The 27666-nt window shown below is 36.6% G+C and overlaps 1 protein-coding gene across 7 annotated transcripts in view; it reads left to right on the forward strand.

The window, feature by feature from the left end:
• The window catches only part of NUBPL (NUBP iron-sulfur cluster assembly factor, mitochondrial), a 324405-nt gene that overhangs the window by 113632 nt on the left and 183107 nt on the right, over positions 1-27666 (forward strand). For all 7 annotated transcript variants that reach the window (XM_072623391.1, XM_072623388.1, XM_072623390.1 and 4 more), the window contains 2 exons: positions 9848-9887; positions 9984-10074. In XM_072623391.1, coding sequence (XP_072479492.1) covers positions 9848-9887; positions 9984-10074 — 131 coding nt within the window. The remainder of the gene's footprint in view (positions 1-9847; positions 9888-9983; positions 10075-27666) is intronic.

Below are 27666 nucleotides of genomic sequence, written 5' to 3' on the forward strand. Positions count from 1 at the left end.
AGTACCGAGGTGTTAGATAATCTGACATTAATTCACGGTAAAGTAGGACTGATTACTAGTAATCCCCTTCGTGGCTCCATTAGCATTTGTATTTTAAGAAGTACTGAATGATTCTCCTAGGGAGTGGAACATATAGGGAAATTTGGGTCTCTTTCCCTCCTAAAACTACTTCTTCTTTGATCTCAGGGTAAAAAAAAGAAGGCGAGATCAGCCTTAGGCAAAATTAGGAAGTATTCTAAGCTTATGTTTGGTAGCTTTTTTCCTCTCTTTTTGTCCCTTTTCCTAGGGTACACTACTATAAAAGCATAAAAAATATGGTACCTTTTGATGGTCCTTCCTCCTCTGGTTTGTGAATATGAGTTTTATCACTTATTAATTCTATTAATAACATTTTATATCTAGATTACTCCTTTCATTTAAGAAATAACATTATCAAATTTTGGTTTCAGGTTTCTTGACCTTGATCTGACAAGGTTTAATTCTTAGGCCTGCCGCTTATTAGTTATGTGATCATGGATAAGTTATTATCCCTTTTTGAGCCTCAGTTTTCTCCTCCATTTCTGTAAAATGGGAATAAATACCGGTTAGATTACTTACCTTAGAGGGCTGATGTGAAGAAAGTAATTTGTAAACCTTAAAGCTCCATAGAAATGTAATTTATTATTTCTCATTTTTCCATAGGTTTAAATACTCAATATGCCTCATTTTAATTCATGTGTTTTTTTTGGGGGGGAATATATTCCTAAAATTCAGAGTTTGACTCATCAGTTGTCTTCTTTTATTTGAGGAGGGAAAAGGTTGGGAGAACAGAAAAGAGGGTACAAAGATTATTTATTTTCTGCTAATACTAAGTGATTGAGAACAGCACCTGCATAACTGATTGATGCACAATGGTATATAATGGGATGTCTATGAGAAGAAGAGGCAATGATTATAGTCCCAAGTCATCCTTGAAACTCTGAATGATACTCCCTTACTGTATCTGTTTCATAGGGTGATTTAAAGCAGTCTTTGAGATTTTTCTGTTGTTCCAGTTCAATAAACATTTTCTTTTTAGCTGACTCTTCAGTTTGACATGGTCACAGTAGCATTCATCCTATTTTGGCAATTAATTTATAATATAAAAGGGGCCCCCAAATCTGTTCAGAATTGACTGGCGACATATCATCCATTAATTACATTCGAATCTGGTAGAAATAGCAGAACTTTGTTTGACTAGAATGAGGAGGATGAGACAGTGTGTCATTCACTCTCTGAGTGGCATTGTGGCAATGATATGGTTTGACTTGCTGCAAGAGTCTTTTGTGTTTCCGTGGATGAAACATCATGAAGATGTGAGGAGGAGGGGAATGATGATCTGTGTCATGATAACTTCAACTAATGACGAGCTCTTCAAAATGCAGTTATTCACAGTGCAATAGATTCCCTGGCTTCTGGGTAAACTTTCAACAAATAGCAGCTTGTTAGTTTTTCTTCAAATGGTGTGGAGGAGTTGCTATGCAGATTTTCTTTAAATAAAATCCTATGGTAAGGAACTTAATTGGTACTTGTAATCATAAGCTGTTGTTCAAAACTCTCTTTCCATTAATTAAAAATACATTTTTTCACCTTCACCAAACATTTCATTTCATTGGGATTTACTATTTACAGAGAATAAATAATACGCTTTTAAGTGATGTTAGTTGTGTTTGCCTATATGTATGGGGGAAGACACTGTGAATGTCACTTCTTTCTCGTTCATTTACACAGACTGGACTTTTTCTTTTTTAGTTCACTCTGCTTCTTCCTTGTGCAGTCTGTAAAATACACAGTGGCCTAATGAATGTGCTCATCTCACTGATGGGTGACTTAATTTATAACTTACTCTTTATTAAGCACCAGAAGGATTTGTGAAAATTAGCATAATATGGTTGGAAAACTTAAAAACTAAATAAGGTTGGATAAAGTAACTGTCTTTGGCAGACAATGAAATTCTCCTAGTGTAATTTTATTTGTATTTCTGCAAAAATGGACTGGCTTGTATATTTTGTGGAATGGCACTTTGCTTGGCCCAGTGGCAAGTTCAAAGCTGAATTTAGACTGTGTTTTGAACAGTTCTAAAATTTCCCAAACTCAAATATCTTAGAATTCAGAGGGGAGGGATATGGAATTTTGATAAAATGACATCAGGAGAAGAAAGATTTTAGAACATTAGTAGTAGTTATCTTATCGTACTCCAGAGACTACATCTTTTTTATGTATGCTTTATTTGCTAGGTTAACTTGGTTATTTTGGTTTACATTGACTTGAGCTGAATGCCTGTATCATTTTAGTAGTAAGTAAAGTTAAGAAAGTTATTTATTTTATTTGTAGTAATGTTTGAAAGGATAAGAATAAAAATAATAAGGATGGGTGAATTTCTGTTACCAGTATCTCTTGCTTTGTGGAATTGGCATACTGCAAAGATCTAGCTATAAAGAAAAATCTCATTTTTCTTTGGACTTACAGAATAGGGCATACTTTTCTACTGGAAAGAAATAATTGATTGACCTTAAAAGTTTTTTTTTTTTTTAATGAAAAAGAAGCCTTATAACATTCCAGGTAGAATGCAGAAAGATATTTGGGCTTGCCAAGAGTTATATTTCTCACCTTTTATTTCATATCAGCATTTTTGTCATAATTTGCTAATTACCTTTCTTCCATGTTCTTTTCTTTTTATTATAAAATCATAGATTAGAGCTGAGAGGGTCCTTGGAGATATTAAGTTCAGCCTCCTTGTTTTATAGATGAAACAGTTGAGGCAGAGAGAGATTAAATGACTTTCCCTGGGTCATACAGTTACTAAATGTCTGAATTGGAATTTGAACTCAGATCTTTCTGGCTACAAGTCCATTGTCCTATCCATTCCTTTAAGCTGCTTTTCTTCTTCCTTTTTCTGATTTGAGCTCTATGTTCAGTTCACAAATTGGGAATGCAAAGTGCCTTTCAGTAGGCTTAGATTCTTATTATTTAAAAAATGTTAAGGATGCTATTTATTTATAGTACAGTTACTTCTGAAATGATTCTGCCTCCTGAAATAAAGAACTTCATTGTAATCAGCCATCACTGATTATCACAGCCATAATTTAACCATCTATTAAGTACCTACTAAGAACCAGGTACTATGCTAGGTGCTGAGGATATAATTAAAAAAAGACAATCCTTGCATGTCTACATACACATATATACAAAATATATTAAAACTGTAAATCAGTGATATCAAGCTCAAATAGAAAGAAATCCTTGCAGCTGCAATATTTTCTTAGATTAGCATTACCTGTATTATTTTTTTAAAAAAACATTTCCCAGTTAAATTTTAATGTGGTTTAGGCCACTTTAGGTAGTTTTCAAGTTTAACACCTATGTTCTAAATCACCAATAATTAGAAAAATGAAAAGTAAAATAGTTTTTAGGTTACATTCACACATACTAGACTAACAAAAAAATAATAAAAAAGGAAAATGGTAATTTTTTGAGAGATTGTAGGAAAAGATACACTAATGCACTGTTGATATAGTTATGAATTTGTCCATCCATTCTGAAAAACCACATATAATTGTACTCCAAAAAGGCACTAAACTAGGCATACTTTTTGACTTAATGCTACCACTATGAAGTCTATATTCCAAAGATTTCAAAGAAAGAAGAAAAAGGAATCATATGTATGCAGATATTTTTAGCAGCTTTCTTTGTTTCTTTCTTTCTGGCAAAGAATTGGAAACTAAGGGGAACTCTTCTGTTGAGGGGTGGCTGAACAAATTATGATATCTGAAAATAATGGAAAATTATTGCCATGTAAAGAAATGAAAGGAACAATTTTAGAGAAATTTGGGAAGACTTGTGTGAATGGATGCAGAATAAAGGAAGCAGAATTTGGAGAAAAAGTTATATAATAACAAAATTAGAACAAAACCCAACTATTTAACGCAACAACCAATCATAATTCCCCAGAACTGATGATCAAACATACTCTCTTCTTCTTGACAGAGAGGTAACGAACTTAAGGTGCTGAATGGATGTTTCAGACATGTTCAATGGGAGGGTTTGTTTCTTTCTGACACTGGGTAGTTGATTCAAAGATTTTGTTTTTCTTTTGGTTTGGAGGTGGGAGAGGAGTTGCAGAGAAGTCGTTTCAGTCTTATCTGACCACTTGGGAGTTTCTTGGCAAAGATACTGGAGTAGTTTGGCATTTTCTTCTCCAGCTCATTTTACTGATGAGGAAATTAAGTCAAACAAGGTTATATGATTTGCCCAGTTTCACACAGCTAACAAATGTCTGAGGTCAGACTTGAGCTCAGGTCTTCCTCACTCCAGGCCTGGCACGCTATCCACTGCACTACCTAGCTGCCCAGAGACTGTTAGCAAAATGAAAATAAAAAGGTAGTAAAGCAGAAAAAGAATCATTAAAGCATTTAAAAATTCACAGGAGAGAACAGAAGGAAGACTAGTAGAGAACACAGACAAGGAGGACATCTTTGAAAATATGTTGACTTTGTTATGTAGTAATACCCATTGGATTATAAGCTCCTTGAGGGCAGAGAATGCCTTTTGCCCCTTTTCATATCCTAATGATCAGCACAGTTCTTGATGCTTAGTAAGTGCTTAATAAGTATTTACTGAATGATTCATACTTGGAAGAAAGAAACAAGCAAGGAATATATGGTAAGGATTTGCAATCTTTTTCTTTTCTATTTTGTATATAGATATGCTCATCTTATTTGGTGTTTGTTATGTTTAGAATAAAAAAACACAATATATACAAAATAAAAGTGATGTAATATTAGGTTGGAGGCATTAACAACTTTGGGTTGATCTTTGAAAAAAATTAGTGATTCCAAGAGGCAGAGAAGCTAAGGGAGTGTATTCGAGGTACAGGGGATAGCTATACAAAGGTAAAGAGATGAAAAGTAGAAGGTTATATCTAACCAATAGCAAGAATGCCTTTTTGACTGAATTTGATAAAGCATGAAGAGGAGTAACATATAATAAGGTTTCAAAGGTAAATTTGAGCCAAGCTGTGCCAAACAGGGGAATTATATGTGAACCTAGAGATAATGGGCAACCACTGGAGTATATTGAGTAATGGTTAGATAAGTTTTAGGAATGGCAACTTTAGCAGCTGTATGGAAGAAAGGCAGAGGGAGAGATTTGAGGGAATGAGGCTAGTTGGGAGTTAATTAAAAAAAATTCTAGCAGTAGTTTTTTTTATTTCTCAACTAGATTTTATTTCAATCTCTGATAATAATGTAAAAAATTCATAACAAAATATCTAACACACTAAGCAAAATGGATATTTCCACATACACAGTAGAATAGAAAAAGATTGTATATGAAATTACAAATCTCTATGATGTACAATTTGCTTTTCTTTAAAATATATGTGTATATATATATATATATATATATATACCCATATAAAATTCAAAATGTCACTTTTAATGCTCTTTAATTTGTCCGCTCTTCTTTCTGCTTTTCTTTCTGTTCCCTACTGTGGATTTAAAAATGCCTTAATGATTCTCTTTTCTTTCATGTTTCATGTTTCATGTTTCTTTTTCTGTTTTTTTGGCCGCCATGTTCCTAGCCTTCCATTTCTCTCTCTTCCTCCTTAATTTGGGGAAAAGAAAAACCTTTGTAACAAATATGCAGTCAAGGATAATAAATTCAATTGTGAGACTTTTGCTATGATCCAGGGTAGTGTTAATGAGGGCCCAAATTAGAATGGTGACTGGAGAGAATAAAGGGTTTGAGAGATGAAGTGACAGAGTGAACAAGATTTAGCACTGATTGGAAGTAGGAATGAAGGAGAGTGAGGAGTCAAGAATGACTCTGAAGTTAGTTGCAAACCTGAGTGACTGGAAGGAAAATAGTGGCCTTTACAGAAATAAGAAGTACTTTTGAACAAGAAATGTAGTTTTACAAAACCAGCCAATGCATGTACTGTGGCTGGAGATATATGCCCTTGTAATCCACCACCTCTTTGATGAGAGATGAAAGGCATGTTTGACTACTCTGTAGTCATATAATTAGTGCTGACTTTTATCAAAATCTGAAATCATTCACTGTTGTTTTACTTTAAATTATTTTTATTGTAATATTCATTATACTCCTGGATTCGCTCAACTTATGTTATATCTGTACATAAAATTTCCCCAATTATTTCTGAATTTTTTATAGTAATCATTTCATAGTGCATAAAAATATTTTGTTACACTAATATACCACATTTTTCAACCCATTCCTCAATGATGGATGCATGCTTCTTTCTAAAGCTTTGTTACTATAAAAAGTATTTCCCTGGAAATTATTTTATATATTCTCTCATATATATTTTGTATTTTTTTGTTTTTAACATATTGCTTTTCTCACATTGAAATAGAAGTTACTTGAGGTTAAGGATTTTTCATTTGTGTTTTTTTGTCCCTAATGCCAAATAGTGTATGGAACATAATAGGTGCCTAAACAATAAATGCTTGTTGAATTTAACAAATTTGAATATATTTGCATATATAGGACATGTCCCTCTGTTTTTGACTTCCTTGGAGTGATATTAGTGATATCACTGTGTCAAAGGTTGTATCCAGTTTAGTGACTTTTGTAATGTCATTCCATATTATTTTCGAAAATGAATGGACTAATAGCTTCACCTATAGTGCCTCGGTGTGCTTTTCTTTCTGCTGCTCCTCTGACATTTGCCATTTTCATCATTTATTATTTTTGCCAATCTAATGAGTGTGAGTTAAAAATCTCAGAATTTTAATTTCTGTGTCTCTTATCATTAGTGATTTGGGACATTCTTTCATATACTTGTTGTAGTTTGCATTTCTTCTTTTGAGAACTTCATTTTTTTGATCATTTATCTTTTGAGAGATGCCTTTTGTGCTTACATGGAATTGTATCAATTCCATGTGTATCTTGGATATTAGACCTTTGTCAGATATTTGTTGTTTAATTTCCCCTCTAATTCACAGTTTCTCTTCTTCTAATTACATTGATTTTTGTTCAAAAGTTGTCTTTTTATCTTTTATGATCATTTCTATTCCTAATTGAGTTAAGTATTTTACCCAGTCATATTTCCCAAATGAGTTTTCATTCTCTTATGATTCCTTTCAGGCTGTATATGCATTTGGAGTTTGCTGTGCTATTCATCTTCTATTTTTCTTTCATCTCCTCAAGCTCAGGAATGTTGTCTCTATTTTGAGATACCTTCTCTCTGTCCTTTAACTGTTGTTTTTGTCATTCAGTCATTTCAGTTGTATTTAGCCCTTTGTGACCCGAACTTTTGTTTTGCTATTTTGAAAGCATGTTTAAAAGAACTTTGTTGTCATATCGAGCTTTTCCAGTAGAGGGAGGTGGCTTCTAAAATAAGTTACTTGAGTATTTCATTAAATTCTTGATATGAATAATGAGTTGTCCTGCCATTGATTGGTTCATATTAATCCATCCATGCCTTGTCATCCTGGGTGATTTTTATCCATGCTCTTCCATAAATTCTTTGTGAAAGATTTAGATGTTTAGTGTACTGTTGATACCAGTACAACTTTTGGTATGTCCAGGTTTCATGATGGACCCATCTCCTTTTCTGGACATTATGTACCATTTGTGAACAAGTCATTGATGTTAATGTGGTAAAGCCTACTTATATCCACTGTGCCCAACTTTCCATTGACTTTGGGTCACCCACAATTTTAATTCTTCAGTAGTGATTTGGTTCTTTGACTTAGAACCATATAATATCACCAAGAGAATATTATGTTAAGGAGTACGTTGAGATCATGAGTGTTTTGTAACTTCTGAAATGTAATGCAACCTATTGTTTTCCCCATTCAACTTTGGGCTTAGTTTATTCTTTGACCATCTGCATAATCTCTCCGGGATATCTCTCCTATTGGACTAATCCAGAAGACCACCTATCCAGTTTTATGTTATAATCTGGGCAATTTTGAACCAGAACATTATCCTTGTTTGAAGCCTTGGTTTACACAAAATGAATTTATATGCTATTTTATCAGTTCTCTACATTTGAAGTTTAAAATATCAAATTTAATACTTTTTTTTATTTTTTCCCATTTTATTTATTTTTAATGTTCTACAATCACTACCATAAAACTTGGATTTTTTCCCCCTCCCTACCCTCCTTTACCCCCCTCCCTCCCCAAGACAGCATACAATTCTATATAGGATCTATATATATGTTCCTATTGAATACATTTTCATTATAGTCATGCTGTGTAGAAGAACTAAAATAAATGGGAGAAATCATATAACAAACCAAAACATAATACACACACACACACACACACACACACACACACACACACACACACACAAATGATCTGCTACATTCTGCGATTGAATTCCATAGTTCTTCTCTGAATGTGGAAGGCATTTTGCCTTAGAAGACCATTGGGAATTTTTTTTTTTATGTCCTTGCATTGCTGTGAAGATCCAAGTCTACCAGAAAAAACTCTCACACACTGTGGTCGTTGCTGTGCACAAAGTTCTCCTGGTTCTGCTCCTTTCACTCAGCATCAGATCATATAAGTCTTTCTAGGCCTCTCTGAAGTCTTCTTGTTCATCATTTCTTATGGTGCAGTAGTATTCCATTACATTCATATACCATAATTTATTCAGCCATTCCCCAATTGATGGGCATCCCCTTGATTTCCAGTTTTTGGCCACTACAAAGAGAGCTGCTATAAATATTTTTATACATGTGGGACCCTTTCCCATTTTTATGATCTCTTGGGGATACAGTCCTAGTAGCGATATTGCTGGGTCAAAGGGAAGGCACATTTTTGTAGCCCTTTGGGCATAGTTCCAAATTGCTTTCCAGAATGGTTGGATGAGTTCACAGCTCCACTAACAATGAATTAGTGTTCCAACTTTCCCACATCCTCTCCAACATTTATCATTTTCCTGTTCTGTCACGTTTGCCAATCTAATAGGTGTGATGTCGTACCTCAGAGTTGTTTTGAGTTGCATCTCTCTAATCAAAAGTGATTTAGAGCATTTTTTTCATATGATTATAGATATCTTTAATTTCTTCCTCTGAAAATTGTCTGTTCATATCCTTTGATCATTTATCAATCGGGGTAAAACTTTTTTTATGAACCTGTGTTTGTTGAACGTAAGAAGCTGCACTTTTCAATTATCTCAGTTGACTCTCTTGTTAGGGTTGAGGAGGTCAGTACCATATTATATCATATCCCACAATACTATTTTTTTATATTGGTGAAATTTTAATTTTCCTCAGTACAAAATCTAAGGTTTTCCTCTCTTTAAAAGCTTTTTAAAAATTCAAGATAAGAGAGAAGATATAGACAAAAGAAAGAATATACCATTTTTGAGAGAATTATGATGCAGAATCCTTCCTTTTCTATTCTAAATAAACAAAGATTAATATTAGGATTTGAGAGTTATTCAAAATACATAATCTAAAATGCTTTGACTATGCACAGTTATGTATTGAGGCAGTTTCTTGAATATAAAGTTGCTGATGAATTGTTTCTACGCAAAAGGATGCTATTTCCAAAATATTTTAAGAAGTTAAGCCTAATGGAATCTACAAGTGACATGCTTGTGTTTTGCTTGAACTATTGAAAACTGCATTTAATGAATGGGAAGTTGAAGAATAAGTATTAGAAAAAAGTCATTAAAATAGTGACTCCCCATTCTGAATGAGTCTGGAGAAAGAAATACCTACTGACATAATGGCAGAGAGTCATTTCCACTGCTAAGCCTGATAGCTATTGACAAGAAAACATGTTGTCATATTTATAATGAAATAGTGACTCCATTTTCTAAATAGTTATTTGTTTCCCTATTTTAGGCAACTTAATGAGACCCCTTTTGAATTATGGCATCTCTTGGTAAGTATATTCTCCCTACCTACCTTAAGCTACATTCCAGGCTATTTTGTTTTTCTCTCTTATCTCTGAAAATTCTATTTTTATTTTCTGCTCTAGTATGTCTATGGGTTTCCTGGTAGAAGAGACAGCACCAGTTGTTTGGAGAGGGCTCATGGTGATGTCAGCTGTAGAGAAACTGATTAGACAGGTAAGAAATTCACTTTCAGCTGCCATCCCGTTAGTGGCATGGATGTAGTTAATTTGCTTGTTAATTGGAGTAGTACCTGGAATTTGAATCCAGGTCTGAGATTTTTTTTTTTAAAGGAATCCACTGGATGGACTGAGTGAATTAGGTGGCGCCAGGACAAAATTTCATTTTTATATGATTTAATCTTCTCCATTGGCTATAAGTAAAAAGTCATATGTTTTTTTTTTTACTTTATGCAGTATTGTGGAAATGGGGTGGAGTCTCTAGGCATAAGAGAAAATCTATTTAATACAGTAACAGTAATTTGCCTTCCTCTGAGTTCTTGTTAATCACATTGTAGCCAGTTTTGTGTTGTAAGAGCTGAGCAGCAATTCTCTGAGCAAAAATAACTCATATATTGTAGTGCCTGCTACTTAAAATTGCTACATAATGAGGTAAGGCACTGTCTCTGTCTGTCCGTCTGTAGAATTATATGTATTCATCTTGTCAGCTTTTAATTAGACACGTAAAGAGGGCAACAGTTAAGTGGCTATGCCAGAAAAAGGCTAATCCAAATGTCCTTTATGTTGTATTGAGGAATAAACCCCATTTGGGTATTTGCACTTGTGTATGTTTTTATGTGTATGTTTCAGTAGGTTTAAGCTTCCAATGATGTTTGCCATGGAATAACTTAAAAATTAATTTGTTAACTTCCTATACATTAAATGATAGCACAGAGTGAATTCACTCTGAAATTAAAAATCTGTCTCAGGTTGCAAACCACCAAGTAGGTATATCCTGCATAGGTATGTGACCTGGATGTGAAAGTATATGTAGATACTGACTTATACATTTTACTCCACCCCATATATTTGCTTCCTCACCTCCTAATTTTGGAGTTTTATAATCAGCTGCAGTAAGAGTCCCTCAGAAGACATGAGGATAGTTTAAAAAGTCTGAATAATTCATTTTGCTCATAATCCTCATTCATTCCTCTAAAACAATGTTTATTGAATGTTCCATATGTATAGCTCTCTGCTACTTACTAATGGGGTTACAGAAGCATGGAGAGGATCCTTGAACTTAAGGAACTTAATTATCTAGGAGAGGAGACAGATCAAGTTAAGTAATAATATAAGACTTGGTCCCAAGGAAGAGATTGGGAAAATCGCCCCCCTCCACCCCAACCCTGTTCTCAAAAGTGTGGCCACAGACGTGGAACATTGCTTAAGTGCCAGATGTTTCTCAGTGTGTTGATTAGTTTTATTAATTTTTTTTCTCTTCTTAAAAAACTTCTTGATTATAAGGGATAGATCTGTGGGTGGTAGAGGAGAGAAGAATGAATAAAGAGGGAAATATAGGAGCTGTCAAAACAAAGTATCAATAAAAACCTGTTTAAAAAAATAGCAATGTAATGTTTTAGTTTGGACTTTTTCATTGGAGTAAGAAATTCCTGGTGTATAAAATCCTTCTGCTAATACATATCAGCACCACATTACAGACTTACAGAGTTTTCTTGGGGAGGCACTTACAGATTTAGTGACCCAACTCTGTGTCTGTGGTAGGACTTGAATCTAGGACTTCTTGAATCCAAGGTTACCCTCTGCCTACTACCTGTGCTGCCCCTTAATGATACAAGGTAACGAAATACCAAATGGAGGATTTGGAAAAGCAAATAGGAGTGCAAAGGAGTAAGATGGTTGGATATTCGTGGGGGTGGAAGTTGAGCTGGGCCGTGGGAGGATATATAGGATTTCTAGGCAGGTTGAATTAAGGAGCAGTGTCATTTTAGACAGGGAGAAGCGTGAGGAGAACCTTGGTGAGAAAAGAACAATATTTGTGGGATGGGGAGTGAGCTGTCCTGATCGGCACAGACAATGAAAGTTGGAAAGAGCGGATCTGGGAGGACCTTGAATGCTTGGCCAGAGGGCTTCGATTTAAACCTGTAATCAGTGGGAAATTATTAAAAATCTTTGAGTAAAGAGCTGACACGATATAAGCATTGTTTAGGAAGATTGGTGTCACTATATGGAAATGAATGGAGGTCTTCAAGATAGAAATTAGGGAGACCACTTAAAGTTCTGCTTTAGTAATTCATATGTGAGGCAACAAGGGCAGAATGAGGGTAGTGACAATTGCAATAGAAAGAAAGGGAAAAAATCAGGTGCTGTTATTAAGAAGTTGGTGACTAAGGAAATGTGAGATGCAAAGGAAAGGGAGAGGTGAAGATGACTTTGCCATTTCACACCTTGTAACTGGGAGAATGATAGTAACCTTGATTGATGTATGGGAGCTGGAAATAGGAGCTAAGGTGATAAGGTTGGTTTTGGACTCGTTTGAGTTTGGGCTGTTGGATGTACACCCAGAGGTATATGTCTAATGGAGAATGGGAGATATTGCTGGGGTGGAAAATAGAACTTTGAAGTCAACCACCTTCAGATGATAGTTAAATTCTTTAGAGAGTCACCATGGAACCTCTCTCCACCCCTGCAGCTCCCTTCTCCAATGGGTGAGTTCCTCATGGAACCTTCGCTTTTAGGAAGGACAGAGGCCAGCTCCCCTTCATTCCATTCTGCCTCTGATTCCCTCAGATTCACCACCAGGCTCCACATGAGGACCTTCTCCCTTCTTTGTGTTCTCTTCTCTTATTAGAATGGAAGCCCCATGGGAGCAGATTTCCTCTTGCTTTTATTTGTACCCCCAGTGCTTACCACAGTACCCATACATTGTAAGCCTTTAATAAATAGTGGGTTACTTAACTATAGTGCGCCAAAGGAGAAAATATATGACAGGAAGGTCAAGGCCTAGGAAACCCCTGTAATTAAAGGGTAAGATAATTAAAAGGAGCCAGAAGAGAAGAAAAACCAGGATTCATTAGAAAGGTAGAAGAATGAGGATAGTGTAGCATTACTGCATCTGAGGAAGGAGTTTTGAGGAGAGATGATCAGTGCTACAGAGAAGTGAGAATAAGGATTGAGAAAACATAGTAAACTTAGGGTTGATGTGACTATTGGTAATTTTTGAGAGTACAGCTGCATTAGAAAGGTGAAGGCAGAAGTCAGATCAGAGGGATTAAAGGATGGCATGAAGAAATGAAGACAGTGTGTAGAAATCATTTGTTTAGAAAGTCAGGTAAGAAGGGAAGAAGCAGGATCTTTTGTTTGAAAGGAATCTAATGATGTTTTCAGGACCTTGACTGTAGGATCTAATGATTTCTTTTCCTAAACAGACATTTGTGAATGTTTTTAGGCAGAAGGGAGAATAAGAAAAGGGAGAGATGGGAAATACTAGAGAGTGAAGGGATAATTGTAGGAGCAAAATCCTATAGGAAGGTGGAGGAAAGGTGATCAAGGGCAAAGGTTATTCTATTATTAGAAAGGGGAAGAGGCATTTCTTCTGTTGAGGTTGGAAGAAAGAAAGGAAACAAGTATAGAAAGAATGCTTTAAAGCAGAAGTGAAGGTAGATGATGGAGCTCCTGCCACATGCTCAAGATGTTTTCAGTATAGCAGAGGCAAGTTGAGCTGCCAAGAGTAAGGGAAGCTGCAACGGGATTAGAGGTTTGAAAATGTAGAGGAGGTTCAGAACAGCTGTTATGGGGAGTTTGCTAAGGGATAAAAGAGAAATGAATGAAAAGAATGTTGGGTGAGGAGCCACTTGAAGTCAGCTAAAGGTGTGCCAGTTGATCCAAGCCCAGTTTTGTAATTTTCTTCAGCAACCTCGAAAGCCTGGAAGTAGAAACAGATGAAACCAAGAAAAGGGCTGGCTGATAGAAGGCTGAGATTTAGTACAGTGGAAAGTTAAAGAACAGAGAAATGTAGGGTATTAGTGAATTAAAGTGAAATGAGCAAACATTTGGGGCAGCTAGGTGGTTCAATAGATAGAGTGCTGGGCCTGGAGTCAAGAAGACTCATCACCCTGAATTGAAATCTGGCTTCAGACACTTACTAGCTGTGTGACCCTGGGCAAGTCACTTCACCCCGTTTGCCTTACTTTCTTCATCTGTAAAATGAGCTGGAGGAGGAAAAGGCAAACCACTCCAGTGTCTTTGCCAAAAAAACCCCAAATGGTGTCATGAAGAGTCAGACATGACTGAAAAGACTGAACAACCACAGAACAAACCTTTACTAAGCGCCTACTATATTCCAGGTACTGTGTTAAGTACTGGTGATACAAAGAAAGGCAGAAACTGTCCTTGCCTTCAGGGAGCTCACTATATGATGGGAGAGGGTTATGTCATGTAAATAACTATGTACAAAAAAATGTATACAGAATAAATTGGGGATAGTTTCAGAGAGAAGGCAGCAGCATTAAGGGGGATTGGGAAAGGCTTCTTATAGAAAGTAGGGTTTAGCTGAAGCTTGAAGGAAACCAAAAGGTGAAGATAAGGAGAGAGGGAGGAAGAGGGAGAGGGGGGAAAGAGGAGGAGAATGGGAAAGGGGGAGGAGGAGGAATGAATCATTGAAGTAGATAGCCATGTAGTCATTCTTGTCCAAGAATCAAGTTTAGCCAAAAAGGAGCTAATGAATTGATTGAAGTGCCAGTGGCACAGACAAGCCTAGAAAAGTTAGTTGTATTAGTGGGGAATAGGAAAAATGACAGGTAAGGACATTGTAGTTGCAGAAAGAGTACTAAGCTCAGGATTTTGAAGGTGAAGTGGTGCTATGTGATAGCCAAGTGGAAGTTACTGAAGTTGTAGTAAAAAGGAAAACTGTCCATCAGATTCTGGAGTCCTTAAGGAATGACATCAATCAATCAATCAACAAACATTTGTTACATTATATCTGTTCTTGTCATGATAGACCTGGAGGCAGAAGTGGATGATGGTGGCGGTTTGAAAAAGCTAGTATAAATTGGCATGGACTTAAAATGGGAAGTGGCGTGATGGCAATGAATCAATGTCCTGGAAGTGCCATTAGTGAGAGAGGAACAGATCTACCTTTTCTGTTCTTTCACTGAGTCAGGGAATGTGGGAAAAGTGAGGTCTCTTTGGGAGCGGGCATGTAAAGGCACAAGGTTGTTGGGGTGGTAGTGGGGAAAACCAGTTTCTGTTAAAATGATGGGGTAAGAAGCAAAGAGAAATTTTCTCACAGTGTGACTCAGGGAGAATGGTTTGTATAGGAAAATGTAGAGGGAGCTTTTAGAGATACAGTCTGGGGCAGCATGGAGCCTACCTGCACTGGAAAGAATTTGGGAGGAAACAACAAGGGGGAAAAGGTTTATTTAGGAAAGAAAGATGTGAAATATTAGGATGAGTAAAATTGGTTGGAGGTCAGGGGGGAGGAATGCCCTGTTAGGGAAAATGCAGTATGAGATGGATCAAACAGACCCTGTAACTGTTCCATCTCTCTGCCTTTGCTTGTGCTGTCCTCTCTTCCTGTAATACCCCTCTTACTCAGTTCTGCCTATCCAGTTCTATTTTCCAGAGGACAGCTCAAATGCCATACCCTCTATGTAGTGCTTATTTACTGATGCTGGGTGACACCTATTCAGTTTGATGGTCATTGCTTTCTACCCTTAAGGGAAACTGGTAATTAGGAAAGCCTGGCACATACAGTCTCTATTAGGACAATCATATTCCAGGTAGTCACCTCACAAGCTCAATGACCTGGGAGTACCAGGGCCTCAGGATTTCCTTGGGGCATTTGCATTCCTCTGATTGACAGGCTAGACTCTAAATTTATTGACCCTTCTTTTTTTTCAATTTAAAATTTTATTTTTCAATTAACATGCATTTGTTTTATCTCTTCCCCACTCTTCCTTCCCAACTTAAAAGAGAAAAGAAAAACGAAATCTTTGGAACAAAGATACATAGTCAAAATAAATTCCAACATTGTTAATTTCCAAAAATGTATGTCTCATTCTGCATCTTGAATCTATCATCTCTTTGTCAGCAGATGGGCAGCAAAGTTCACCGTTAGTCTTCTGGAATCACAGTTGGCCATTGATCAGAATTCTTAAGTTTCTCACAGTTTACAATGTTGCTGCCTAAATGATTCTTCTCTCTCTGCTTTTCTTACTTCACTCTGCATCAGTTTGTAGATGTCTTCCCAGGTTTCTTTTAAACTATTGTTTTCATCATTTATTATAGTACAGTAGTATTCCATTACATTCATATACCAAAATTTGTTCAGCTAGTCCTCAACTGATAAGAACCCCATTAGTTTCTAATTCTTTGACTTCTACTGTAAGTATTTTTGCACATGTGAGTTCTTTTCCCCTTCCTGTGATCTCTTTGGGGTAGCATGTGCTGACCTTTTTCACAAACCAAAGCCATTTGTGGTTGTTTCCCTATTAAGTCCTAGCTCTAGTCTCTTAGTTTTTCCACAGGATTTCCAGTAGTCTCTCTTGAGTCCTAATATGTAACCTTTGAATTCAAGTCTGCCTATGCAGATCTTTGAATTATGTCGAAGATAAGGCCAACACTACACGTTGTAGGTTCCTAAAACTTTGTTGCAGACACATAAGTATATCATCCACCTGAGTTTTGCCAAATATATATGGTCTCATAGTTAAAAGTGTGTATATGGAATATTGCCTCAGGTTTAATAAAACTCATTGAATGAAGGCATTAAGGAAGGTGGAAGCTATGTCTTCAGTTGTCTTTCCAGGCCTTGAGATTCTCAGCTAGAGGACAGATTACATTTCAGGCCTCAGAAGCAGTGATCCTAGGATCCCTTAAAATTCATTCTGTCAGTATTCAGTTATTCTATTTTAGTAGAAAATGATCTGTTAAAAAAGGCATTTATTACATGAAGAAAGGCAGCCATTATTGATTTTCCTCCTCCTTCTCCTCCTCATCACCACCACTGTCATCATAATACCTTTAGCTTTTATATCATAGGGTTGTTGTTAGGAGCTAGTAAGGTAACATATATAAAGCACATTGTAAACTTTAAAGCGTCATGTAAATGTTAGTTGTTATTATGCTTGGATTCAGTGATATTGCAAGTATGAGAGTATCTCCAACATCCCATTTCATTGGTCACAGAATAAAACTGTAAGGTTACATGTTTAATAGCCAGTTAAATAAAGGGTAACAGAGTCATTCATGCTTGTGTTTGGCAACTTGTGTGCCTTGTTTTCTTACTGATCTTTTTATGTTTGCTGTTACCTTTCACCTTGAGCATTATTTTTAGTAATTATTGACATAAAGATCCCATAAATTCCATCTGATCAACAACTCTTTTAATCTTTCAGCCTCAAGCAGTCCTTCCCAACGTCCATTAGATTTGCCAGAGAAATAACTGAGCTGAAATGTGGAGGTTTGGATTTGAAAGTGTGGAATTTGGGGAGAAATCTCTTCACTTGTTTGAAAAAAGCTACAGGAATGAAAACTTCAAAGACAGGGCTGATGTCAGCACCTGCTGTAGTCACAAAGCAAACCCTGGGAGACCAAGGATTTTTGGCAGCCATTGTGGTGCTATTACTTCAATCTCCAATATCCCCAAATGTGAGGCAGATGCCAGTTTCCTTCTCTAGGGTGCTGATAATGGCATATAATGAGTTGGTTGTTTCCTAGCAACTAAAGAAGCAGTTTCACTTCAGCAGATCCTGCAATAGGAATGAGACCTATTCCCCTGATAGTTGGGGATATTAGTGATTTTCCTGACAATGGAATTTCACTTTTGAATGAGGAAGGTTCAGCCTTCAGTTTCCTAAAGAATTTTGCTTTTGAGTGTGGGCTAAGCTAGGCTTAATCCTGTAAAAAGTGAGATGTTTAGATTTCCCTAAACACCTCTTATTAGAAAGGCTAAACAAATTTGAATAGTTTTTGAAATGCCAGGTGATTTATACAAGGTGATATAGTGTTATATGCTTTTTCACTGTTTAATATGTCTAATTAACAAGACTATTTCCTCCCGCACATGATTGATATAATAGTATTCCACCATATGTCATCAGTGTTTCAAAATAAACATACATGAATTCAGTCCCTTTACTACATCTGTGTGCTAGGCACTGTCCTAAGCACTGGGGATACATATAAACAAGCAACATAGTCTGTACTATCAAAAAGTCAACATTCCAACAGGGGAAGGCAACACATAAAGAGGAAGTGGAGAGGCAGAGTGGGGGTGGAGAAAGGAAGGGCACCAGCATAGGGACAAAGCAGTTGACTAGGAAGAGAAGGGGGAAAATTCTGGAGAGTTGAATGGTAAATGGAGTGAGGCAGGGCTGGAGCCCTGTAGCAGCAAGCCCCCTGACATCCAGGATGGCCTGCTAGCACAGGTTCTTAGATCTGCTTTTCTAAAAGGAAAGCAACTTTTCAGGAGTCAACAAACTTCTTTAATCACATATACCAACAGAGGAAATACAAGCAGAGAAATAAAGACCAACAGACAGGGCTTCCAACTGTCTGATCAACAACAGCCAAAGCCTGTGGCCAGTGTGGTGTAACCACCACTGTCAGTCTAACAATCTAACAAGAGTCTCTTCCTTGCTACCTTGAATCATTGTGACATGGAGAACAGCAGAGTGGCGTTCTTTCATGCTCTGAGATCCTAAAGGGACAAGATACACAGGAACAAATCAGAAATACCCCTGCCTCACTCTGGAGAAACCACTGTCCTGAGGTTTACAGGAGAGTAACTCAGGTTACTCTCCTGAGTACTTATTGCTGCTTCAAGGTACTGTTTCAGGAGGAACCTGTAATGTTAATGGGAGTTAAAAGATCTCCATCCATTAATGGGCCTCTGGTAGAGCCTATTAAGAGAAGCTTGATTAAGGGAGGCTTGCTTTGTAGGAAGGCCCACACCTTTTTTTAATTGCTAATGAGGCACTGGGTCACGAGGGTTGTGCCTTCCAGCTCTGAAAAGTATATATATACTCTGAGGTGAGGTTTTGCTTTGGCAGATTATTCTTTGGAAGAAGGTTCATGTACCAGATGAGGCTGGGTAGCAGCTAAGGAACTTCCCACCTCCCCCAGCTTTGAAAACCCAGATGTTGGTGCTTCTGTCTCTGGTAACCATGTATATATTGTCTATAGTCAGTTGGATCTGTCTGTTGATCTGTGATGTGTGTGTGTGTGTGTTGCTTGTGATCAGACAGTTAGAAGCCCTGTCTGTTGGTCTTTATTTCTCTGCTTGTATTTCCTCTGTTGGTATATGTGATTAAAGAAGATTGTTGACTCCCGAAAAGTTGCTTTCCTTTTAGAAAAGTAGATCTAAGAACCTGTGCTAGCAGGCCATCCTGGATGTCAGGGGGCTTGCTGCTACAGGGCTCCAGCCCTGCCTCACTCCATTTACCATTCAACTCTCCAGAATTTTCCCCCTCTTCTTCCTAGTCAACTGCTTTGTCCCTATGCCGGTGCCCTTCCTTTCTCCACCCCCACTCTGCCTCTCCACTTCCTCTTTATGTGTTGCCTTCCCCTGTTGGAATGTTGACTTTTTGATAGTACAGACTATGTTGCTTGTTTATATGTATCCCCAGTGCTTGGGACAGTGCCTAGCACACAGTGCTTTATAAAAATCTCCTTTTCCCTCCTAACTTCCTTCCCTCCTTCCTCTTCCCCCTTCCCCCTTCTGTCTGTCTTACTATCTGTTGGAAATCCTTTGGTGCAAATGCTATTTAACACTAACACTGGCAAAACCATGAACACATGTGAACTGGACTGAAGATATGACTGCTTTTATACTCTGTCCTCTTCCCCATCCCTCACCTCCCAGCCCCGGAGTATATTATAACAAAATTGGAAACAGATCTCACCAGTTGTGGGTATGGACTTGATACTCCTTTTTGGCCATGATATCCACTGCTTTGAGTTGTGCAGCAATGTATTATTCCACATTAAAGCAGAATGATTCATCTAAGAAACAAACCCAAATAAGTGGAAATAAAAGGAAAAATTAAGTAGCTATTTAAATTGGCAGAGGGAAAGGCTGAAGAACTTTAAGGCATTAAAAAATCTGTACTTAACACACTCCAGAAATGCTAACTAATAGTGAAACATGGCAAAAAGCAATGCCAGTGTCTTGACTGATTTTTGAAAAAAAGTGATGAGAATACTTAGACTGGAATTTTAAAGAAGCTACTTTTGAATTTGATGGCATGAAGCCAACCAGTATACCAACTATACCAAAAGAGGATTTCAGAAATTGATTTCTACTAGAACCAAAGTGAAAGGCAAAAGGTGATAGAAGTTAAGTTGATAGGAATCAAAGCAAATCAGAAATCAGAATCAGAAAACAAAGTAATTCAACATCCCTCAAAAACTATACTTTGGAAGCTTGTGAAGAAAAAGAAATCAGAGGAGAGAGGGAATGACTAAAGGAGGAGGTGGAAAATTTCTGGTCACAAATTAATTCAAGGAAAGTTCAGTGTGGATCAAACATGCAGCATAAATCTTTATATAATGTTAATACTACTACAATCCTCTCTGTTCCTCCCAAATGACACTCTATCAATTGTTTCTCTGCCTTTATACTGGTAATCCTCCATACACAAAATGTTTCCGCTCCTTCCTTTCTTTTCATAGAATCCCTCTCTTCATGATGCAACTCAGGTACCACCTTCTACATGAATTTTTCCCTGATTCCTCCAATTGCTGGTATACCTCCTCTGAAGATGCTTTGGACTTAACTTCCTTGTTTTTCTCGCAGATACCTTTATTCTGTATGTATTTATATTTGTACATGCTGTTTCTCCTGATTGAATGTAAGGTTCTTGAGAGAAGGGATTGTGTTTTTATTTTGTAACTGCATTATAGCACCTTGCCCAATACATGGTAAATGTTTAATAAATACTTCTTGATTCATTAATTGATTGCCATCATACTTGACAATGCTTACATTAAAGAAGGTGATGGAAAAATCTCACTTATTTGCAAAACAGAATGGAGTTAACTTAAAGTGGTGCATGAATTTCTAGCAAAACATAATCTTTTATGTTTTTATAATCTTCCTTTCTGATGCCAGCCTGAACTTATCTTTTTTTTTTTTAACAAAATGTATCAACTATGTCTTGCCAAAATATAAGAATACCAATGACTTTGAATAGGGTATAGAATGAACAAATATTTGTAAAGCACTTTGCAAACCTTTAAGTGCTATATAAATGCTAATTATTATTATTGTTGTTGTTGATCTATAGTCCAATTTATATACTTTCTATAAAACATACACAGCTTGTATCACACCCATACACTTATAAGAAAACATTTATATTAGTCAAAGAGCTAAACAAATGTTCTAAAAAAATTCCAGGGGCATAAAGAATAACATTATTGATTCATTATTGAACAATCCATCTAAAAGTGCTATGAAATTTATTCTGCCTTTATTCTATAAATCAAAGCCTTTGACTCAGTTCTGCACTCATGGCTTATTCATATGTAAGATAAGTCCAAGTATGGTGAAATTGCTAGAGTGTTTGACGACTATGTGTAAAATTGCTCTCTAAAACATGTTGCTATAATAAGAATTTCAAGAAGAATCGATACAAGATGTGACACCTCTCAGGGAGACAGTTTAAACCCCTTATGGTTCTGTCTGTTCTGAAATATTTTTATCTTCTCTCCCAAATGGAACTGAATATGACTTCAGTTTTAAGGAGCAACTCAAACTCAAACATACTGATCACTTGACATACATGGATGACCCCCACATCACCAACAGCTTTTCCATCTTGTGGCATTTTTCCTTAGTGAAAAGAAAATGTGATTTGGACTCAATAAATGTAAAATACTTAATGTGTGCTAATGATGAGACTGAAGACTTTGAGGCTGAATTCAAAGGTTAATTAGACCAATGACTGAAGGTAATAATTATAAAAACCTTGGTCGCCTTCTATACAAGACAATGACCATAAATTCTCAAGGAGGAAGCTGTGGGTGTATACGTGAAGAGTCTTGTTGACATTCTGAAATCAAAATGGGAAGAACATAGTTACAACAGTTTATTTTAGTACAATGCTGTCTTAATGTATCCTTTTGGAACTTCTAGATGAACCATAGCACATTTGAAAAGTATGGAAACTTACACAAAATTAATAATACATCAGACCTATCATCGTAAGTCAGCCATGGAAAAATGAATACTTCTTTAAAAAGGGGATAAAAGATTGATAGTTCTCAGAGTACAGGTTCTCAAAATACAAGAACTTCTCAGAACACAAAATAGCTTCAATGCTTATAAAAATTCTTTTAGAATAAATAATAGTAAGACTGACAGTAGGTGTATGCCATTGGATTTGTTGAAAGTAAGCAAAACTGTTTCATCTTCATAAGGAGTCTATGAAATAACAGATGCAAGAATGGAAAGGAATAAGCCCCTGTGAAGAATCTACTATGTGCTAGGCACCGTGCTAAGTATTTTGTAAATATGATCTCGTTTCTCTTCACAACAACCCTGTGAGATAGTTGCTGTTATTATCCCTGTTTTACAGTTGAGGAAATTTAGTAGATAGGAGTTAAGTGACTTGTCACTTAAGTGACGGGTTCACATAGACATGTAAGTATATGAGGTTGAATTTGAACTCAGGTCTTCCTGACTCTAGGTCCAACACTCTGTCTATTTACTATGCCACCTAGCATATCACCTCTGAGTGATACACCAGGGTCCTCTATGGGAAACATTCGCATGAACTCAGCCAACAGCATGTTGACCAAGAAGAGCTGAACAAGTGCCTAAATGCTGATTTGTTTATAGAAATGGAGGAATTTGTCAATTCAAAGCTAGGTCATCACCACCTGAAACTATAGATAGAGTAGCCTTAAAAAAAGCCTTGTACTTGTTGGTCAGTTTACATTGTGCAAAAAACGTGTTTGAAACTCTACAAAATTTTGCAGGTTGCAAAAATAAAGTGCCTACTGAATGCTTATCAAGATATCACCTATTGACCAGGATTATACATCTGGAAGCTTGCTATCTTTTATAAACTAACAGATGACTGATCTCTGCACTAAAAATAGACTTCAGATTTATTTTTTGAAATCACTTAATAAACTATACTGGACCCAAATTATTATCACAGTCTAAACTGTTAATCACCTTTGCTAAGAAATAACATTGATCTGTAAAATTTAAGAATGCCACTTTAGATAGATCTCACCACAATACCTATCTTTAATCTCCAAGCCACACAGAACAAAAAAACTTTAAAAATATATAGTGGTTGTGTGAGGTGGCCACCCACACTGTTTAACCTCATGTTGCACATATATTCTGTGGGTTTATTCATTTATTTCTTAACAATAAGGTAAAAAAAACCAAAACATAGCAGACACTCAAAATGCTGGGATAATCAGTTCTCCATAAACCACATATAAACTTGGGTTACACTCTCCTTCCAAAGTGCTCGGTATCTGTTGGGAAGAGTGGGCACATACTAGCAGAAACCCAATAAGAAGATTCATGAATGAGGGAAGCGCATGTTCTTGCAGTAATTCACAATTCTGAAACTGTACACTTTGGTATTTTTTCTCTAGAACTATCCACAAAAGATTCCCAATGACCATAGTTTCTATGTTGATCAGATGTTTCCACCACTATGCAGAACTTACTGTTCTTGTCTAACACCTCATGGGCCATGACATCTTAGTCAAACTAATTGATACACTGTGCAACTTTGATTCTCTGCTTGCAAACTGTTTATTTCTCTGCGTGATCAGAGTTATTTCTTAACAGTATCTTCAGTATACATCACTTCTAGTTTCATGCTTTAGCAGATGCAGTTGTGAAATCAGTTCTTTGCTTCCTTTATCTCTTCTCTTTCTGGGTTCTAAGTGTCCTCTCTGTGAATGACCCTGCCATACCATATGGTTAGCAACCAAGTTATCATCTTTTGGCTGTAATCAGATGAATTAAATTTGTTTCATAATCATCCACATAACTGTAGCTTGTAGCATGTAAGATGAAATTAATTTTCTCAGAGTTATGAGTCAAAGAATAACTATAACTCATAGGACTTGCTAAGCAACACAGCCTTAACTTAGCAGCAAACTGTTCCATAAGAAAGGGCAGTACCTTAGGACCTTAAAGGGACCTCACATAAAGACCCAGCAGAAAAAAAAATTCAAAATTGCGTTGGGAACAGGCTTAGTTACATATTGTCCCTGTTGTCCATTCTGCTATTTGAATTGCCCTGAAGATACCTTGAGTGTACTTACATAAGATGAAGTTATATCCCAATAATTTTATTTAATTACAGGTCTTCCCACCTGTACAGCACTTTGTTGATCATTAAATATAAAATGATATTAGGAAGCTAGTGACTTGTCCCAGGATCATTTCTATTTGAACTTCATGAAAACGGATGAAAATGACATAACAATAAAAACTGACATTTACATGGTGCTTTAAGGTTTTTAAAGAGCATTGAGTCTTACAATGACACAGTGAGATAGGTGCTACAGGTTTTATGATACTCATTTTGTGCACAAGGAAGCTAAGAGAGGTATGGTGATTCGCTTGTAGTCACAGAGCTTATATGAATCGGAGGCAGAATTTAACCAGGGTGTTGCTGAGTTTACCTTTATCAACTCATCTATAAGCCCTGCTACCTCTCTAGCAAGGCATATGTTTGCATTTAAAAGAAATATATGTTAGATATTATATCTGTACACACACATACATGTACACACATGCATGTGTGTGTATATATATGTATACACACATATGGCAAACATTTGCCTTGTAAGAAAGGAAAATGAATATATACATATGTATGTATATTCATGTTCCAGTGGAAGTTTATTTGATATCAAGTAGTAATCTATGTAACAATTTCGATGCAATAAAATAATTAGAATAGATACTTGGAGTTCAAGATTTCAAGAAATCTAGCATTTATTAAGCAACTATTTTTTGTCAACCACTGGATATACATAAAGACCTTAAATTTGACCTCAAATTTCAGTAGCTGGATGACAGATATAATGACTGTATCTGTTCTGACCTCTTCCTATCTAGCCACAATGATATATCTGTAGAGTTTCTGATTCAGAAGTTACACGATACAACTGACAAACAAAACCCAAACGTTGAGTAGCCCTTTGGTTTAGACAAGTCCTAAGGAAATAACTCATTCTTTCTCCTTCAGCTACGTATAAACAATGTAAATTACCCTCTTCATCTAGATTTACAGTATGATGTATTGAATTTCAGAAGCTCCCAGACACTCAGGCAGAGAGATAAAATATTAAATGAAGTTCTTAAGATAATTAAGTGAGCTAGATCTGAGCATACTAATGAAATTTATTGCATCAAATAGAAAAAGTTCACAGACTTGCACATTAACTCTGGGTAAAACCACTGAATGTCCTTTATCATCAATTTTGGGGCATCTAATCTCACTTATTCCATTTTATGGGCTGGCCCCATCAGGTGCTTCAGCTATTCTCATGTTGGAGATTATTCCATCAACCTCATCACTCAGATTTTTAAGGCATCTCTATGAGTCATTAAAGGGAATATAACATTAATTGATTCTGATTTCATTTGAAGTAAGCACTAGTCATTCTGAGGATCCGTAAGGATCTTTTCCAGGTTTTTTGTTTTGAAACTTTTTGTCTTTTCTACTTGGCACTTGAGAGAAAGGGACTGGAGAGTTTGTTTAATGCACAAGGCAGGTGTGTTCAAATTATCTTTGTATTCCTTTTATGTAGATGAGAGATCAAAATCTAAATTAGTTGAAGGTCAATTCAGACACTGTGACAGCTCTTCTAATCAGGCAGCTTTTAAAAATCTAGCATGACTTAATTTCTTCAGTTTGGACCCCAGCCTCAGGACCACCGAAACATTTGTATTCTAGATAGGAGAAATTGTGCGTCAGCCTTTTTTAGAGTCAGGGAACCCTTTGGCTAGCCTCATCATCATCAACAAGGATTTGAAGGGCCCTAGGCCAGGATGGAATGATACCTGCCCTTATGGTCCTTAACAGAAAAGTTATATAACTCCAGTTTTTATTTTAGTTTGAAGGAAGTTTTTAAGTGTCTTGGCAAAGAGAACTGCAGTACTTCAGATTCCAGTATTTATTAATGAAGTTATTAATTATGTCCTAGGTACGGTAGTAGGCATTGTAGATACAAAGACAAACATGAATTAGTCCTTTTTCACAAGGGCCCCATGTTTTACTTTCTAAGCCTTGTTGTAAAATGACTCATGAAAAGGAGCATAGGGTGATAGCTTTAGAGCTGGAAGGAACCTTACAGGTTTTTTGAATTCAACTACATTTTACAGATGAGGAGACTGAGGCACGCTGAGGTTAAAGTGTCTTGTGCATGATCACACAACTAGTAAGTATCTGAGGTAGAACTTGAACCCAGGCCCTGCTGACTCCATGTCCAATGTTATCTTTATTTCACCAGGCTACCTTTTTGGTAGATGAAGGATGAACTTTAGATGTAACACAGAACTACATATTATACAGTACTGATCATTCTGGTTAATGTTCTGTTATGATGTCTTATTATGTAGGCACTACTTGACAATTCTGGGTAGCTTGATGGTGCAGTGGATAGAATGCTGGGCCGGGAGTGAGAAAGACTCATCTCCTCTCAGACACTTCCTAGATGTATGGTCCTGGACAAGTCACTTAACTCTGTTTGCCTCAGCTCCTCATCTGTAAAAATGAGCTGGAGAAGGAAATGACAAACCACCACTAACGTATCCCTGCCAAGAAAGCCCCAAATGGAGTCACAAACAGTCAGACATGACTGAAAACGGCTGAATGATTTAATTCAATTCAACAAGCATTGAATTGTTGGTAGAGGGAGTTTCTGCACTTGGCTGTCAGGCTTCATCTGTATATTTTCACCAGCTGTCTAGAATTCTGTTGGTCTTTACTTCTGCCTCCTGGCTTTCTTCATATCTCAGCTAAAATCCCACCTTCTGGAAGAAGCATTTATTAAGGATTTGTTTATTAAGCATTGAGGTTCAAAGAATATTGTATGTATTTTTAAAAGCCTTCAAGCCTTCTATAAATTGTTATTATTTTAATATATCTCCAGGTCATAGGAGAAATACTCAGTCGAGCAGGAAACAGAATTAGTTACAAAAGGGTGGCAGTTAAAGGAATACTTATTATATTACAGTTAAATGTTGAGTATTCTTTCGTGCATAAATCCTCCTTTGCCCCTTTTTTGTGCTGATCTAGCTATGTCATTTCCTTGAGGATCAACTTAAAAAATCATTTCCTTCTAAAAAGCTTTTCCTGAGCCACGCTAAGGTGATCCTTGAGTGGGACATGGGGTTCTGTGGTGGAGAGAACACAATTCATCTCATGAAACCTGGGTTGGATTCATAATTCTGAAATCTACCCAGTGTGCGAACCTGGGCAAGTCACTTAACATATCTCTCTGTACCTTAATTTCATCATCTGTAAAATGGGAATGCTTATACTTCACCACCTTCCTCGTGAGAAATTAAATTAAAAACATTTAAATTTAAATAAATGTAAAATGAATTATTTTGTACAGCAAAGCAGTGAGAATATAAAGAGGAACAGGCACAAAGCCCAGGTTTCTGGATTGGTCTGAGTGTGAAGCAAAGCTGTTCTAATGTCTTAGTGTGATCACTACCCCCAGTCCAGGTGACTCAACAGACATTTGTGCACCAAGTATCATAAATCAACTGCTTCTTCCTTGAATTCCTCCTCAGTAGCGACAGCAGCAAGCT

Source organism: Notamacropus eugenii, chromosome 7 (assembly GCF_028372415.1).
Source record: "Notamacropus eugenii isolate mMacEug1 chromosome 7, mMacEug1.pri_v2, whole genome shotgun sequence".
In the NCBI taxonomy this organism is placed as follows: domain Eukaryota; kingdom Metazoa; phylum Chordata; class Mammalia; order Diprotodontia; family Macropodidae; genus Notamacropus; species Notamacropus eugenii.